Source organism: Mandrillus leucophaeus, unplaced genomic scaffold (genome assembly GCF_000951045.1).
Source record: "Mandrillus leucophaeus isolate KB7577 unplaced genomic scaffold, Mleu.le_1.0 Scaffold569, whole genome shotgun sequence".
NCBI classification, from domain to species: Eukaryota; Metazoa; Chordata; class Mammalia; order Primates; family Cercopithecidae; genus Mandrillus; species Mandrillus leucophaeus.
The window spans coordinates 357,452-375,464 of NW_012106130.1; the positions used below are offsets into that span (position 1 = coordinate 357,452).

Genomic DNA, 18,013 nt, shown 5'->3' on the forward strand with positions numbered 1-18,013 from the left:
CCCCCCCCACCCCCGCCGTGTCTTATGTCGCTGTCTTCTCTTCCTGTTTTTCAGCTGTCACGACCGGAGGGGGGACTCGCAGCCTTACCAGGTACCAGCCGAGGCCGGGGTGGAGGGATTGGAAGGGGCCGAAGGGGGAAGGGAGGGACTGCTACTCGAGCGCAGGCCTCAGAAGTCGATACAGGCCCTTCGGTGCAACACATCCGAAACTAGCACCTCGGGTCCCCTTAAAATTCGAGGTTTGGTTCCATTAGTGCTCTCCAGCAAGGTTTAGTGACTTATTTTGACAGGTGACTGGAGGGAGTTCGCTGATTTAGGAAAAAAGAATCATTTGCAGCCAGAAAGACCTGACTGGATTATTTGCGGGTGAAGGAATCGATGGGATGAGATGATAGGTGACTTCCGAGGCTTATTTATTTATTTATTGTGTGGGGGGAACTGAAAGTTAATGTAAAGATACTAAAATTAAGTGAAGGACTTGGGATAAATAGCTAAATGACTTAAAACTTTTAAGTCGGTTATAGAGTACTGTCCTCTTTTCCTTTTTAATATTTTTGGTATACTTTAATTGCGTTATAAGTAAAAGATGGTACTTTTGTTTCTGAATTGAGGTTTTTGGGTACTTGGATAATCATTCTGATGTAGGTGGTTCTAGGTAGGTGGGTTCCTTTTTGTTACTGCAGTCGTTGCGTGTAAAGTTCTAAGGATTATGCTAAAAGTGGCCCCAGTTTTCAGGAGGCAAACCTCATAAATGATTGTTAACCGTAAAACAACTACAGAAACACTTTCTACATCTTAAAGGCCCAGAGATCAGGTTTCTACCTGATAGTTGTATTATACAACTGAATTTGAAAACACCGTCCTCTGATGTGTAAAACAATGGGTATGTCAAAAATTAAACCTTAGTGAATCTATCCTCCAAAGCATAGCTAATTACACATTGCAACAGACTAGTACATCATGGTTCTCCTAAGATATGTGTTAGAATAAAGCTAAACGATTATTTTGAGTGCATTATGCTTGGTTAGAAATAGTACTTACATTAGTTTATTTTGGTCAATATTTTTATACCTTAAAATTGTTTCCCACACCTGTGAGAGTAAGGAAGTTAGGTCTGAAATGCCTTATTTGAATCAAAGAATTGGAGAAACCAGTGTGTGGATTTTTTTTTTTTTTGGTAGGTTTGCAAAAATATGCATGTGCTTATTTATACATGTGCTTGTGTATATCAGCTGTAGAGCAGAAATTGATTATAGTAGTACTGAATTTCTAGCTTTCTTTTGACTGTCAAAAAATGGTTTTAAATATTCCTAGCCAAATTTGTTTTGTTTTCTTTTTTTTCAGAATCAGTGTGCCAAGGTGGTTTGATTTATTTATAAGATAATGGAGTTTTTTTTTTCTTTTTAAATGTTTAGTATTATGATTTGTAGCAGGAGTCTTATTGTAACACTTAAGCATTAGGTTTTTTGTCTGAGAAACTTTAAAGAGTAAAGCAGAAAGTGGAAATTTTAATTTTATAAGTTCATAAAATTTGGTGATAATACACCAAAATTTATGTTTAAATTAGGGAGTTTAAGGTTTTAATTCTTTCTCTCTTTTTTTGGGGGGGTGATGTTTTACAGGCACTTAAGTATTCATCGAAGAGTCACCCCAGTAGCGGTGATCACAGACATGAAAAGATGCGAGACGCCGCAGATCCTTCACCACCAAATAAAATGTTGCGGAGATCTGATAGTCCTGAAAACAAATACAGTGACAGCACAGGTCACAGTAAGGCCAAAAATGTTCATACTCACAGAGTTAGAGAGAGGGATGGTGGTGAGTATCTTTCTTGTTGAAACTTTGACATATATGTTTAACAATAGAATAGCTCTATATAAAACAATAGGCGGCAGAGTATTTCTAGCTTGAAAAAGTTACTCTTCGGTTATGTCATTAAAATATTTTAATCCTATCAATTTTTTTTTTTTTTTTACTCCAAACAAGTTACTGTAGAAATAAGATGCTGATGTGAGCATCTAAAAAATGGACTCTAAGGCCGGGTGCAGTGGCTCACGCCTGTAATCTCAGCACTTGGGAGGCCAAGGTAGGCAGATTACTTGAGGTCAGGAGTTCGAGACCAGCCTGGCCAACAGGTGAAAACCTGTCTCTTATTAGAAACAAAAGTTAGTTGGGCATGGTGGTGGTGGCAGGCGCCTATAGTCCCAGCTACTCAGGAGGCTGAGGCAGGGGAATCACTTGAACCTGATTGGTGGAGGTTGCAGTGAGCCTGAGATGGTGCCACTGCACTCCAGCCTCGGTGACAGAGTGAGACTCCATTACAAAAAAAAGTGGACTTTAGTGTCTGGTAACAGGGAATGCATTTATGAATATAGTTTAAAACATGCTTTGTTAAGGATGGGAAAATGCAGGACGTTTTTCCAAGAAAGGAACTTTGGACTTACAAAGATTTAAGTTTATTTCGAGATCCTTATTGTTGCTTCAGTTTGTTACTTTTTAAGGTGTTCAAATCTGTTTTCTAATTACGATGATAAATTATGAATTTAAAAACTCAGTATGTTTTTTCAGGATAGTTCCTAGATTTAAAAAATTATTCATTACTTAGAGGATACATTCTTGCTTTTTGTTGTAAACATTTTTTCAGTATTCTGCAGTTTCGCTGATGTGATTTTGATACCTGGTTCATTGAAATATTCTTTTTAAAAGTTAGTCTGATTTCTTTTGCACAGTCATCTGTCTTCAATTATAAGTTTGCCTCAAGCTCTTTGTTGTAGGAGGCTGAGAATAAGTAAACAAAACCAATTCTCAGTAACTATTTTCAGAGTTAATTTGCCCTAAATTTGCTAGAATTACATTTCATGTCAAAAGCATGCATTAAGGAATAAAGCAATTCTTTCCTACTGTAACATGTTGCTCATGTAGATAATATATCTTAAGTAGATTTACAATATTAAAAGCTTCCAAGAAAACTGAGTAAAGTATTATGTGACTTTTTGCCCCTATTGGCAACTAATTCGTCAATATTTTGCTTACTTTAAAAAAATACCTTGCATCTTCTGGTCCCTTTTGTCCTCCTATGATAGCAATCAGCTTTATTCATTGTGATCATGTATTGAGAAACATTGGCTTCCTCTACATAATTACTGGTTTGAGAAAATTAATACTGGTCAGAAGATTGCACTGGGTTTGAATAATTTCGATGAGAAGAAAGTAGTTCTCTATTGAATGTAGTTATAGCTTAGTGCTATTTATGCAGATAAGCCACGTTTTTGTCTGTAACAGTAGTAGCAGGTGTATTTGATTATTAAAGTGTTACAAGTTATTGGGGTGCAAAATTAAACTTTTAGAGTTACCAGTTTTGTGGGTATGTTTTCCATAGTGTTATATAAAACCCGAGATGGTACTGTCTACCAACCACTCTTCTATAGCAGATTTCATTTCAAATGTTAGCTCTTGGAGAGGAGGTATTGGTTGTACTATACTGTACTTTATTTTGAAAAATTTGGTGATTGTAACAAAATATGACACCTCATCTTCCAGGTTGGCTCTTATTTTAGTGACTGTGATCCAGTATATTCCCAAATGCAAGAAGTCAGTTTTTCATTCAAAGAAACTTACTTTATAAATGCTTTCAATCATTTCCAGCCAACCTTGCTCAGCCAATTCTTTTACAGGTGAAGTAATCCCAGGAACATTCTGTTGCTTATTCATTCAACAAACGTGGGGCATTTACTGTGTGCCAACATTTGTGTGATACTCCTGGGAGTCAAGATGTGATCCTGGCCTTGAGGCTATTCTTAAATACTTTGACTCTTAAGAGCTAGTGGTGTTTTAGCCAGTTACTTTTTCTGTACCTATTTTTTCTTCACTTTGTTTTTTTCATTTTTCTGCCTGTGTGAACTCCAGGTACTTGTTAACTTTTCGTTTTTAAAAATTTGCATCTTTCCTGATGTTTCTTTAGCTTCATTTGCAAGAAACTTGATGTTTTTCTGATCTAATCACTTGCTAAGTTAGGCCCCACTTTCTGATTTTCTTTTTAGCTGCTTGTTGTCTTCTGGAGTCTTCCAGCTAATACTGCAATTCCATTCCCGGCTCTGCCATCTCTAACAGACCTGGCTGCCATATTCCTTTATATTATATGGGAATAATAATATGAGATGTATCTCCATTCTGGAATTGAGAGTAAATCTTTGATATTAATACTATCTTTAAAAAATGTAAAATGGTGATTTTTCCTCATTTACTACTGAGATATTTAGTCATAATTTGATTTTTGGTGTTTTATTTTTTCTTTTATTGCTAATAATGTGTTTGGCACTAACTTGTTAAAAGTGTATATGTATGATTTTTATTGCAGGCATTATAAACTACTTTGGATTTTTAACCAAAAATGAATTCAGGTGGGTTCAGTGGCTCACGCCTGTAATCTCAGCACTTTGGGAGGCTGGGACAGGCAGATCACCTGAGGTCAGGTTTTGAGACCAGCCTGGCCAACATGGTGAAACCCTGTCTCTACTACAGATATAAAAATTAGCTGGGCACACTGATGAGTGCCTGTAATCTCAGCTACTAGGGCAGGAGAATCACTTGAACCCAGGAGGTGGAGGTTGCAGTGAGCTGAGATTGTGTCACTGCACTGCAGCGTGGGAGACCGGTTGAGACCCTGTCTTAAGAAAAAAAAAAAAAAAAAAAGCAGCCAGGCACTGCTTTATCTCTGTAATCCTGGTTGCTTGGGAGGTTGAGATGGGAGGGTCCTTTGAAGCCAGGAGTTTGAGACTAGCCTTGGCAACATAGCAAGACCCTGTCTCTACTAAAAAAAAAAAAAAAAAAATTTTTAATTGGCTGGGTGCGGTGATGCCTGCATAGTCCTAGTGCCTGTAATCCCAGTTCCTTGGGAGGCCGATGTGGGATAATTGCTTGAGCCCAGGAGTTTGAGGTTAACAGTGAGCTGTGGTTGTGCCACCACACTCTCGCCTGGGTTGATAGAGTGAGACCTGTCTCTTTTTAAAAAAAAAAAAAAAAAAAAAAAGAATTAATGGATATAAGTTCAAGACCATTAGCAAAAATCAAATGCAAGTGAGTTGGATTATCTAAGCTCTAAGCATGTAAAAAACTTAAGGTTACAGCAGGTTACTTACTATATTCATTGAACTACAAATTTCTTATTTTTTTATTTGAAGATTTAATGATATTCTTTACTAATAATAACCTATATGCTACGATTTGTAACTTGTATTTTACAAAGCAAGTTAAACAAATGTGGAACTTGTAAAGTGTTTGTTTTCTTTAGGATTAGGCTTTACTGGCATCACAGCATTTTTCAGTAATTACTAGATTTCTTAGCATCTTGGATTTCATTGAAAAATGCTCGTTCAGGAGTAATGTATGAAAGGACTTTCAGGTATACTATAAAAAATGAGACATCGGGGATTGTGAGAGTTTTTACTCCCAAAAACCTTATTAGTTAAAATAAGACTTGCTGGCCGGGCGCGGTGGCTCACGCCTGTAATCTCAGCACTTTGGGAGGCCGAGGCAGGCGGATCACAAGGTCGGGAGATCGAGACCACGGTGAAACCCCGTCTCTACTAAAAATACAAAAAATTAGCTGGGCGCGGTGGTGGGCACCTGTAGTCTCTGCTACTCAGGAGGCTGAGGCAGGAGAATGGCGTGATCCCGGGAGGCGGAGCTTGCAGTGAGCCAAGATCACGCCACTGCACTCCAGCCAGGGGGACAGAGCGAGACTCCGTAAAAAAAAAAAAAAAAAAAAGACTTTAACATAACGTGTATAAAGAGTTAGAGAGTTTATCCTTTAGGATTTATTAAAGGAAATAATGTGTATTGTAAATTTAAGAGAGGTTATATGAGAGTATAATTAAAAGGTTTTTTTTGTGAAATTAGTTACTGTTATATAGTCTGTGATCTGTCTATAAACATATAATTTTTTGTTTAAAGTAACCAAAAGCAAAAACCTTAAGGTACAATCGTTAGGGTTTTTTTTGTGTTTTTTTTTTTTTTTTTGGAGACGAGTCATTCAGGCTGGAGTGCAGTGGTGTGATGCCGGCTGGCTGCACCCTCTAACTCCTGGGTTCAAACGATGCTTCTGCCTTAATGTCCCAAGTAGCTGGGATTACAAACATGTGCCATCATGCCAGGCTAATTTTTGTATTTTTAGTAGAAACAGGGTTTCACCGTGTTTTCCAGACTGGTCTCAAACTGCTGGCCTCAAGTGATCTGCCTGCCTCGGCCTCCCAAAGTGCTAGGATTACAGGCGTGAGCCACCGCATCTGGCCCATAGTGAAGTTTTTATCTTGTCATTTAGCTATATCTTTGGAAAAATTTGGAAATGTATTTTCATCTCCCTAACTTTCAAACAAAAGTTACTGTTAACGTTTTGAAGGAGTTAGTAGGGATTATTTGGCGATAATTTGTCTTTTTTTTTTTTTTAAATAAGTAAAGTTTGAGTCTTTCACATTGAATAATAGACTGGCAGTTGAGCAACATGATCTTGTCCTTATTTAGATGACTTTGAAATATGCTTTGCATTAGTAATGTTAGAAATTACTAACATTAGAAATGTATAGAAAGTACTATAGAAATTAACAGTTGCTTTTGATATTCATGTTGACATTGGAAGACAACAGGTAGTATCCTTATTTCACAGTTTTACAAATGAGGGAAAATTTAATAAAATTGAAGAGATAGCGACAGAGCTGCATCTAGAAACTAGTTCTCTAACTTTGGTAACTTTTGTAGCGACAGAGCTTCATCTAGAAACTAGTTCTCTAACTTTGGTAACTTTTGTACATTGTCAGAGATGAAACGCTTTTGTATTGAAAGCTTATTTGGTGGTGGTCACTATGGCATGAATTAGTTTGAAGGTATTTTTGCTTTTATCCTCCTAATATCTTCATCTATCTTCCCTCAGTGGTTACAACGTGCCAAATTATAGTACGCTGATAAAATTTATTTGTGTAGTTCTAGGCCCAGTTGTCACATTAGTGTTTTATTTTCAAAAATAAGTTTTGACATGGAAGCATGACAGAAATTTCACTAGGAAAAGTCCATTTTCTCTTAATCCCTCATATCTAAAGACTTGTTTACAAAGTGGAAATATTGTATGTAATCTAATATACTAATGTTTGGATTTTAATACTATTGACTAATGTTAAGTATTTTTTGTCTAGTAAAAATAGTGACACATGACCTTTTTTCATTGATTTATTCTCAGTGATAATACTATGCAGAAATGTTTGCACTGGATTTCCATTGGTCAATTTAGAAAACACAGGAAACATACTCTGTTTCAAGAGAAATGGAATAAGATTGAAGGAGTAGCAGTCTTAATGTTCCAACTCTTCAGCGTTTTTTTTAGTTTTAGAAAACTGTCTGTGATGTAAGCATCTGTGCATGTAAATTTTTAAATTTGAACACCAGCACCAAGTCATTTGTCTTATGGCTTCTCATCATCACATTTTAACATTTTTTATATTTTTAGACATAGTTATTATGTATTGTTTATGATTTAATAGTATTTCTATTTTACAATCATAATATTTTGGAATGAGTTCACTTAGATCCTTAGATCCTTTAAGACAGTCTTAATTGAACTGTTTTCTAGTTGTGCAAGAAGTATTTAAAATTTTTGGTGTAACACACTGAGGGTTTTGGTCTGTAAATCACAGGAAATTTATGTATTTTAATTTGTCTCTATTAAGCATCTGTTACCTTACTCTGTTGTGCAGAATTGTTTGGGGGGTAATGCATCATTTTGTTAAATGATGCTGGAAAGACCAGGCATTAGATATAATTCATTGTCAATTTAATCATACAAAACCAGTTTTTGTGTGTGTGTGTGTGTGTGTTTTTTTTTTTTGGAGACATAGTCTCACTTTGTACCCAGGCTGGAATGCAGTGGCACGATCTCAGTCTCACCTCACTGCGACCTCCACCTCCTGACAAAATCAGTTATTTGGGGCTTGTAAATATATTGTATGAACAGTCCTTTTCAGGATTTGTACGATGCTTTATAATTTTCAGAGGGTTTCTATATTGTTTCTCATCTGACTCCACAGTAGCTCTTTGAAATAGGCTGATCAGTATTATTCCTGTTGTACTGATGAAATTATAAAGTATTTAGCCTACTGTTGTTGAAACTGGAAAGGAAGTCTCTTCACATAAAATTTTATCTCTGCCACATTAGTTAAACTTTAAACTCCAAGTTTAACTAATTCTCACTACTTTATCATTTTAGTTCTGGCTACCAGCTTTTCTCAGCTTGAATTCTGCAAGAGCCCCCTGGTGTTCCTGAGTTCATTTTGCTTTATATAATTGTTTCCCCACACAGTAGCCACAGTGATCCAGTTAAAATGCCAGTCACCTCACATCTCTCTCAAGCTCACGGCCCTCCAGTGACTCCTTGTTTCTTAGCAAGACTTAGATCCTGTGTAATGTGGTGTCTGGGTATTTTTTCAGCCTCTTCTACTATCTTCTTGTTTATGCTACTCTCTCCATACTGGCTCTGCAGTCAGAAGTTTGTTCCTGTCTTGGGGGTTGTGCATATTATGCACCTTTATGTTTCTCCTACTGTGCTCACTCCAGTAATGTGTTCTCTGCTTAGGTGTCACCCTCTCACAGGGCCTTCTCTGCCCATGCTGAACACCGTGAAACAGTCATTCTCATCATTCTTTCCTTGCCCCGCTTGTTCCTTCCTTGTATGAAGGTGACCTGTTATGATTTACTTATAGTCATTGTGCTATAACATGACATGGGCATTCCTGAAGGTCACTGTGCTGTGCAAAATTGCACCACACCAATTTATGGGGAAAAAGGGGTTAGGAGCACAGTAACCAAAAACATTGTCAGTGACATATTTTAAAAAGATAAGAACCTAATGAAAATTGTAACTTAGTTTTATACATATAAAATAGTTAAGGAATACTTTAGCACCGCAATAAATGGCACTTTACCTTGACCAAAATCTGACTTCTCTGGAAGTGGCCACTCATTGGAAGGGTTGCAGCTCATGAATTACTGTGAAGTGATGGATGGAAGATACCTGATATGAGACAAAAACTTGTAACATCAAATGTGAATGGACCTGACTCATAATTCATAATGAACTAAGACCTATTAGATGTTTGAGCTGTGTATATCTGTGCCTTGCGAATTCCTGTGCAGCTTGATGTAACTAGTGTTTCTCACAGGTGAAAATACACATGGGTGGGAAATTTGCTGTTTTCTGATATATGAGCTTTCAAACAAATTTGTGTATTTGGAAATAAATGTTATAGCAGAGCTGACTGGATTTTAGTTTTTGTTTGCTTGCCTTCTGTGGAATATAAGCTCCACCAGAAGAGGAAGTGAGTTTTCATGTTTTAACCACCTTGTATTCCTGTGACCTAGAATGGTGCCTGAAACTTCATAGTATTTCACTGAACGGATAGATAAAAAAAATTTGGATTGTTATAATTTAAGGGAATGAAATTACAGTATTTTGGATTAGTGTTCCTCAGACTTGAATGTGTATACTAAGCACCTGGAGATACTATAGTCAGTAATTCTGGGGTGGGTTCCAAAGATCTGCCTTTTAACAAGATCTCGGGTGATGCCTATGCTTCACTCCAATAACGGTTCTATAGCAGCACTGTCCAGTGGAAATATGTTAGCCACAAATGCAAACTGTATGTGTACTTTTCTAGTAGCTTTGCTTAAAAGTAAAAATGAATCAATTTAAGTATATTTGACCTAATACATAAAAAATATTTTAACATGTAATTGATATCTTAAAAACTATGAATGACATACTTTATATTCCCTTTTTTGTATAAGATCTTTGAAATCCAGTGTCTGTTTAATATTTACAGCACATTTCAGTTTGGACAAGCCACATTTCATGTGTTTAATTGCCACATGTGAATGGTGGTTGTTGACTTGGACAGTGCAGTTCTGAAGAATGTGATTGCCCTGTTGGCCTGTCTGACTTTCACACATATTTTTATTTCTCTAAAGAAAGTTTTTGGTATGCTTGACTTCTGAAATGCTATATTTATGCAAAGCAAGGTTGGAGTTAATGGGTCCTTGAACTGTGTATTCTGTAATCTTTCCAGAATTGGTTTTCTTTGTTTTTTTTGTTTTTTTTTTTTTTGTAGTAGTTGTTTTAGGCAGGGTCTCTCTCTGTCAACCCAGGCTGGAGTGCAGCAGCTCAATCTCGGCTCACTGCAAGCTCACCTCCGCAGGGTAAGTGATTTTCCTGCCACCCAAATAGCTGAGATTACAGGTGCACACCGCCGTGCCCAGCTAATTTTTGTATTTTTAGTAGAGACGGGGTTTTGTCGTGTTGGTCAGGCTGGTCTCAAACTCTTGGCCTCATGTAATCCATTTGCCTCAGCCTCCCAAAGTGCTGGGATTACAGGCGTGAGTCACTGAGTCCAGCTTCTATCCAGATTTTTTGGTAAAATTGTTTCACATTGTGTTCCCTTTTTTTAAGCTTGTATTAATATTTGCATAGTGGATTAAACAAATTCTTGGTGTTGACTCTCCATCTTAGAGGACTGACTAGAAGTAGTTTTCATTTGGGGCTCAGGGAATATTGATACCTACTTTATATTTCTAACTAATTAGGAAAATCATTTTTCAGTTAGGTTTGTGTTTTGGTTCCGCAGTCATAGCTAAGTGACCTAACATACTACTTAATTTCTGAGTGTTTGTGTCCATCCCTGTAGGATTCTTGCGGGGTTAAATGAGATTGTGTGTATCTAACACTTCTAAAGCATTTACCTCAGTGCCCAGACTGTGACAGAGTAGATTATTAGGCATGCTGTTACTCCTGTGATTAAATTTAGTGTCAGATTAGCAACCTGTAGCTACTTCTAAAGCTGCTGCTGCTTGCTTTGTTTAGAGTTAGGAAGAAACATGCTGGACACTTTGCCAGATGAGACCTACATGATGTGGGCTGTGGGAACATTCTGACTTGGAACTTGCCCATCTCCAGGACTTTGTGGTTCAGAGATTTTTGGGGATAGATGTAAGGGTTAAAAAACAGAAAACGGCCAGGCGCGGTGGCTCACGCCTGTAATGCCACCACTTTGGGGGGCCAAGGTGGGCAGATCACCTGAGCTCAGGAGTTTGAGACCAGCCTGGGCAACATGGTAAAACCCTGTATCTACTAAAAATACAAAAATTAGCTGGAGCCCGGTGGTGCATACCAGTAATCCCAGCTACTCGAGAAGCTGAGACAGGAGAATCGCTTGAACCTGGGATTGCACCACTGCACTCCAGCCTGAGTGACAGAGTGAGACTGTCTCAAAAAAAAAAAAAAAAAAAAAAGCAGTGCAGGTTTAGAGTAATGGTTCCCAAATTAGGCTGCTTATTAGGCTCCCTTGAGAAACTTTTAAAGTTATAGCTTCCTTGACTCCATCCCCATTACCCAGAATCAAAGCAATAGTCGATGGAGCCTAGAAAACTGAGTTTTTATGCCGGGCGCGATGGCTCATGCCTGTAATCCTGGCACTTTGGGAGGCCGAGGTAGGCGGATCACTTGAGGCTGGGAGAGACTAGCCTGACCAACATGGAGAAACCCCATCTCTACTAAAAATACAAAATTAGTGAGGCATGGTGGTGCATGCCTGTAATCCCAGCTGCTCGGGAGGCTGAGGCAGGAGAATTGCTTGAACCTGTGAGGCGGAGGTTGTGGTGAGCTGAGATCACGCCATTTCGTTGCACCCTGGGTAACAAAAGCAAAACTCGGTCTAAAAAAAGAAAAAGAAAAGAAAACAATTTTAAAATAAACACTGGATTAATTTAAATATTTATAAACTGCAGATTTAGGGAGAGTACACAGAAGGGAAGAGGAACTCTGAATCGGACATTGAAGAATGTGAGTTTTATCATTAACAGTCTGATTATTAGAGTGGTTATTTGGCAAATCGTGTAATGTGTTCTTGTTTCAAAGAATTCTCTATAGCCTTTTAGATTCACAGATAGGATTTGTAAGTGATTGCTATTAAATAGCTAACTTAATATCCTGTGGCAAGGGTATCTAATGCCTAGCAGTAGAGAAGTTTCTAATTGGACAGGCCAGTGAGATATATTGGGTAGTATCTGGAGCCACTGGTGTTACTTTAGATAATACGTACTTAGGTACTACATTTCCACCATAACCCCTCGTCTCTAGCATAAAGCTATCCTGAGACACATCAGTGGTAAATTTCATTTAGCTTTTATCTCGGTTTGAAAAATAGCCTTTCCCCAAGTTAGTAAAGTATACTTAGGCCAACCTTAGGTGTTAACAAAAGATTTCTTGAAGTTTACTGTTAGGAGTATTTGCATCTTAAAGGAAAATTAGAATGTGTGTGGTTGATATATTTAGATATAGTGCTAGTCTTTCTGTGTAGGTTTTAATTACTTCTGACTTTGTATGAAAGTGTGCCAAAAGAGCATGACCTACTACTATTGGCATCTTCCGAAAGGTTCTGACCTGTTCTATATTCATAGAACTAATCTTTTCTGGTAGCTGAAAAAGCAATACTAGTGAATTATGATATCCTGGGAATACTTTGGTTAGGATGAAGAGAGGATCATGATAAAATATTTCTGCATTTAATAATTTGTTCTAACTTCATAGAATTGTGTGCCTGCTGATTGTGAAAAGATTCATTGTAATGGAAGAAAGCTGGAGAAGTTGGGGTACAGAGTGACAGGCTGCTAGAAGTACTGTTCTCTGCTGCCTTCAGCCTTTTCTGTGGTTATTGGGGCTGGTTTCTGTTCTGCTGCCTGCTGGATCCTTGACAGTCTTCTAAGCATTCATACTTAATATATGCACAGATACCTGAATCGCAGTTATAATACTTTGATTTTTTAAAATAATAAGTCCCAAAGTACTTTCTAAAACTAAAATAATTTTTTATTTTTGCATAGTTATGAGAGTTCCTTTTTTATATAGCTGTTAAATAAATGCCAATGTTAATTATTTTGGAAAAATAGAATGAAATACTTAGACCGTTAAACTCCCCTTTGAGTTTGACCAATTTTATTTATTTAAACATGTAAATTTTGTAAACTTTGCTGCTTTGTTCATATTGCATAGGTTTTGATGGAAAGTTGAAGACTCATATCTCATTTTTTATTGAAGCCTAAATGTAATTTCAGTTTTGATTTCTTTTTTTTTAACCCAGATCTCTTAAGTGTATTTTAAAAATCTAAATGAGTCAGTTTTGTAAATGACTGTTAGGCTTTCTGTTTCTAATTTTCTTGGCTTTTTGGAACTAGGATTGTTACTATCTCTGGATGCTTTGTCGGTATTTTTTGGATATTTGAAAATAATGTATTTCCTGTGGGGTACAAAGCTCTCTGTCAGTAGATCAAGTTTTTAATTATGTAATGAATAATTATTTAGTGTGTCTTTTGTATCTTTATTTGATTTAGGATTTTCTGACAGATAGGATAATTTTCTAGCATAGTTGATTTCATTTCTCATTTTTAAAAGCACTTTTTGCTTTATCTGTTACATATGTTTGCTTAAAGACTTAGGGCTTTTGGCCAGGTGCAGTGGCTCACTCCTGTAATCCCAGCACTTTGGGAGGGCAAAGTGGGCGGATCACCTGAGGTCAAGAGTTAGAGATCAGCCTGGCCAACATGGTGAAACCTCGTCTCTACTAAAAATACAAAAGTTAGCTGCGTGTGGTGGCATGCACCCAGCTATTTGGGAGGCTGAGGTAGGAGAGTCACTTGAGCCCAGGAGGCGGAGGATGCAGTGAGCCTGGATCATGCCACTGCACTCCAGACTGGGCAACAAGAGTGAGACTCCATCTCAAAAAAAGGGGAAAAAAAAAGACTTACAACTTTTTTTGTGAATTGTAATCTAAGACTTTGCATATTGGGAAATGTCTTCATTTTGTTTTCAGGTCTGAATAAATTATCTTTTGGCTATATTAAAAAATCATTTATCCTTGAATATTTGTTTTTCCTGAAGATATTTGTAAAATGCTGATTACCGTTCAATGTTAGAAACGCGAAGCTGATATCAAACCTAGTTCTTTTTCATAGATAGATACCCATTGGGATGTATGACTCCGAATTTACTCTACCACCCAGCTTGAAAGTTTAGTTTTTCCTTCTTTATTGTTGGATCTGAAACTTCACAAATCTCACTTTGTAGGCCTTTTTTCATTACTTCTAATTAGTGCGTTTTATTTTTTTAATTATATTTTAATTTTCTTTCTTTTTTTTCGAGAGAGCATTTCGCTCTTGTTGCCCAAGCTGGAGTGCAATGGCGCAATCTTGGCTCACTGCAATCTCCGTCTCGCGGGTTCAAGTGATTTCTCCTGCCTCAGCCTCCCGAGTAGCTGGGATTACAGGCGCACGCCACCACACCTAGCTAATTTTTTGTATTTTTAGTAGAAACGGGGTTTTACCATGTTAGCCAGGCTGGTCTCGAACTCTGTACCTCAGGTGATCCAGCTGCCTCGGCCTCCCAAAGTGCTGGGATTACAGGAGTGAGCCACCACGCCTGGCCAACATTTTAATTTTCTAAAGACCCTGGACAATACCCTGAATGCTTAGTGCCTTTTTGTCTGACACTATCTATTGGAGAGTCATCTGCCACACACTTTTTTTCTTCTCTTTTACTTGTTTCTAACTTTTGTCCTTTTGGAACTCCTGTTAGATGTTTTTTGGTTCTATTCTTTTTCTGTCTTGCCTGGTAAATTAGTGAGTTGCGGTAGTTAGATAATAATTAAGTGTACACTGGACTCTGCGGAGAATCCCTTGGCATCTTCTTTCAACTCCCTGATATTTAAAGCTGTGTTAATTTCATCCACCTATTCCAAGTTTTATTTTGGGTGCTGTGCTTTTAATTTTTCATAGCTTTTTGTGATTTTATGACTGATTTACTAGAAATATTCTTGAGAATCTGGGTTTTTAGTTTTTTTCATGTTAAATATATTTTTTTCTGGTTTGAGTTTAGTGCATCATATCCATGTTACTGGGGTTCTCAGGTACTTGCTGTTTATAGTTGTCTATTTATATTTGGGAATGCAAGACTAGGTCAACTCTATCAAATAGAATATGTGGTTGAAAATGTTTGCTGTCCTAGCTGTCCAGTGTGGTAGCCACCAGCCACATGTATATTGAACATTTGAAATGTGGCTAGTACAGCTAAGAAACTCAATTTTTGTAGTTTTGTTTTGGTTTTGTTTTGTTTTTGAGGCAGAGTCTCATCCTGTCACCCAGGCTGGAGTGCACTGCTATGATCATGGCTCACTGCAGCCTCAAAAAAACTCCTGAGCTCAAGTGATCCTCCTGCCACAGCCTCCCAGGTAGTTGAGCCTACAGGCACATGCCGCCACTCCTGGCTGATTTTTGCATTTTTTATAGAGACGGAGTTTTGCCATGTTACCCAGGCTGGTCTTGAGCTCCTGGCTTTAAATGATCATCCTGCCTCAGCCTCCCGAAGTGCTGGGATTATAGGTGTGAGCCACCACATGCAGCCAACTTTTTGATTTTTTATGGCGTTGGCTTTCCTTTCTGTATTGCTCTTTTAATCTCATTCTTGAGCTCTGCGACTGAAAATTTACTGTTTGCTGAGGTGTTCTGTCTTTGCTGCTTTCTCAGTTTTCAGACCCTACCTGGGTGTAGCTGTGGGTATCTCATGCTTCTGTTACTCCTTTGATTTCCAGGCCTACATATCTCTTTTTTGCTTGTTAGACAGCCACCACCTAATGTTCTGTAGATAATCTCCCTAAATCTTTTTCTAACTTGACTGTTCCCTGTCCTGATTAATGCCTGGAGAGTTGTCCTTGATTCTTTTCTTCTAGGGGCAACTTCCAGAACTCATTGCCCTGTTTTAAAAATACTGCAATATCTTGTTTAGAGACCTATTGTCTCATTCCTTACCCGAAGCTGAGTAAAAATTAACTACAAATTTAAACATATTACTTTCATTAACCCTGAAAGCCTGAATTTTAGAGGTCTTAATTATGTTGTATTGATGACAGTTGTCCAAATACGAGTTTTTCTCTCCGCTTCCACATATACTTATCAGATGCATTTTCTTATGTACATAAGAGGCTACTGAAATGAAAAGAACTGTTATGTCCATGCCAGAAAGTTAGCATCTCAGACTAGGTTTTTGGCTTGTGTAAATATAACTTGAAGTTTAAAGAGTTTAAGTTATGGCCGGGCACAGTGTCTCAAACCTGTAGTCCCAGCAGTTTGGGGGGCGAGGCAGGCAGATCCACGAGGTCAGGAGTTCAAGACCAGCCAGCCAAACATGGTTGAAACCCCATCTCTACTAAAAATACAAAAAGTTAATCTGGGTGTGGTGCCTGGCACCTGTAATCCCAGCTACGTGGGAGACTGATGAGGCAGGAGAAGCGCTTGAACCTGGGAGGTGGAGGTTGCAGTGAGCAGAGATCATGCCACTCACTGCACTGCAGCCTGGGCGATAGTGCAAGACTTAGTCTCAAAAAAAAAAAAAAAAAAAAAAAAATTTTTTTCATGAGCCACCATTACCCCAAGTCCACGTTACTCTTTTCTCAGCCACTCTCTGCCTTGTCTATAACCTAGTCATGTAAAAGCACTTACCCAGTCCTAGACATTTTTTTTTTTATGCTGTTTTCCCATTGTATGTTTTCATAGCCAAAACTGTCCTCTCTCCACTCCTACCTTACTATTTTTTCCTTTGCCAAACCTCTTACTCCTTCAAGGTCCCACTTTATTTTATGAAGCCTTCATTGGGCCTATCTTTATTATAGCTCTTTTGTAGAGATTTGTAATTATTTACATATGTTGTTTGCCTGCTACACTGTGAGCTCCTAATAGGCAGCGATTTGTGTGTGTGTGTGGGCGGGGGGGTGTGGTGTATATATACGTGCTCAGTAAATGTTAAATGTCTTATATGTCGTTTGACATATTCAGAAACAGGTGAGTGGCAGTAACCTTCAGAGAACTGGTGTCCCTCAAAGTTTCTTTTTTAAGTGCGTTTAAGCGTAAAATCGTAAGAATTTACTACTACAGAGTTCCTATAGTGTTTGAATTGAAGTTGCTTTTGTATTATTTGTGGAGGAAGCAAATAGTCTCTTCAGGCTTTCAGGAAAGTATGTAAATGATAAGCATGTAAACTTAAAAATCGTGTACATAATTGATATGCTGATTCCAAACCATTATCAGTCTCTTAAGTAGCACTGCTTGTTAGTGTCTGTTGCATTAGTGTAATCCTATAAAAAGCTGTATGTGATTTGAATACTGAAGTGACATTTTAAATTTTGCAGTTCAGACTCTACTAATTTTATTGTTTCTTTCCCAAATCGTTTCTCAAACCCTCTTAAATTCATATCTGAATAGGAGATTTTTATGGTTTTTCTTTGTAGTAAATTAGGTAGAATAATGGGGATATTTTGGGGTGGTGTTAGTGGTGGTCTGTTTTCCAAATATCCTGTATTTGAATATTAAGTAAGCTTTTTGAAGCTACTTGTACATCCCTAAAACTTCTCAGATGTAGTGCTTTATTTCCTGTATCCTTAAGAATGGCTAATTGTTTTGAACTGGTGATTGATTATGTTGTGATTTTATTTCTAACGTGACTATAGTAATGTAAAGTGACTTTCATCACTTTGTATCAGGGGAAAAAAAAGAATGCAGCTATTACATGGGCATGCTTTAGCTCTTGAGCTTGTGCATTTTGACAGTAAAACTATGACTTTTACAGGTAAACCTATTGAAAGCTTATAGCTATTACAATCCAGCAGTGGCTCAGTTGTAAAGTCTTTTTGGGGTTGAATTCACATTTTGTGGAAAAACCAGGGGCCACATAGCAGATCAGTCTTGGTTTCTCTTCAATCCCATCTTATTTTTGAGTTGAAACAATATAAACCACATTGCCTTTTATCTTATTTACTGTTATTTTCACTGAATTATTGTTTTTAATAAACCCATCCCCAGTGATTAAAGAATTAGCTTAAGATATTGGAGTGAATGATGTAGGATCTGAAATTGTTTTCCAGAAACAATGTTTTGA

General features: G+C 37.6%; 1 protein-coding gene across 2 annotated transcripts in view; it reads left to right on the forward strand.

Moving 5' to 3' along the window:
- Positions 1 to 18,013, forward strand: part of WAC (WW domain containing adaptor with coiled-coil) — a 97,002-nt gene that overhangs the window by 1,807 nt on the left and 77,182 nt on the right. The window contains exons 2-3 of one of the 2 annotated variants that reach the window (XM_011998339.1): positions 55 to 91; positions 1,623 to 1,818. In XM_011998339.1, the coding sequence (XP_011853729.1) occupies positions 1,680 to 1,818 (139 nt within the window). In that variant the 5' untranslated portion in view covers positions 55 to 91; positions 1,623 to 1,679. Of the gene's footprint in view, positions 1 to 8; positions 92 to 1,622; positions 1,819 to 18,013 lie in introns of those variants that run through there. The other variant, XM_011998340.1, reaches the window with a different exon arrangement.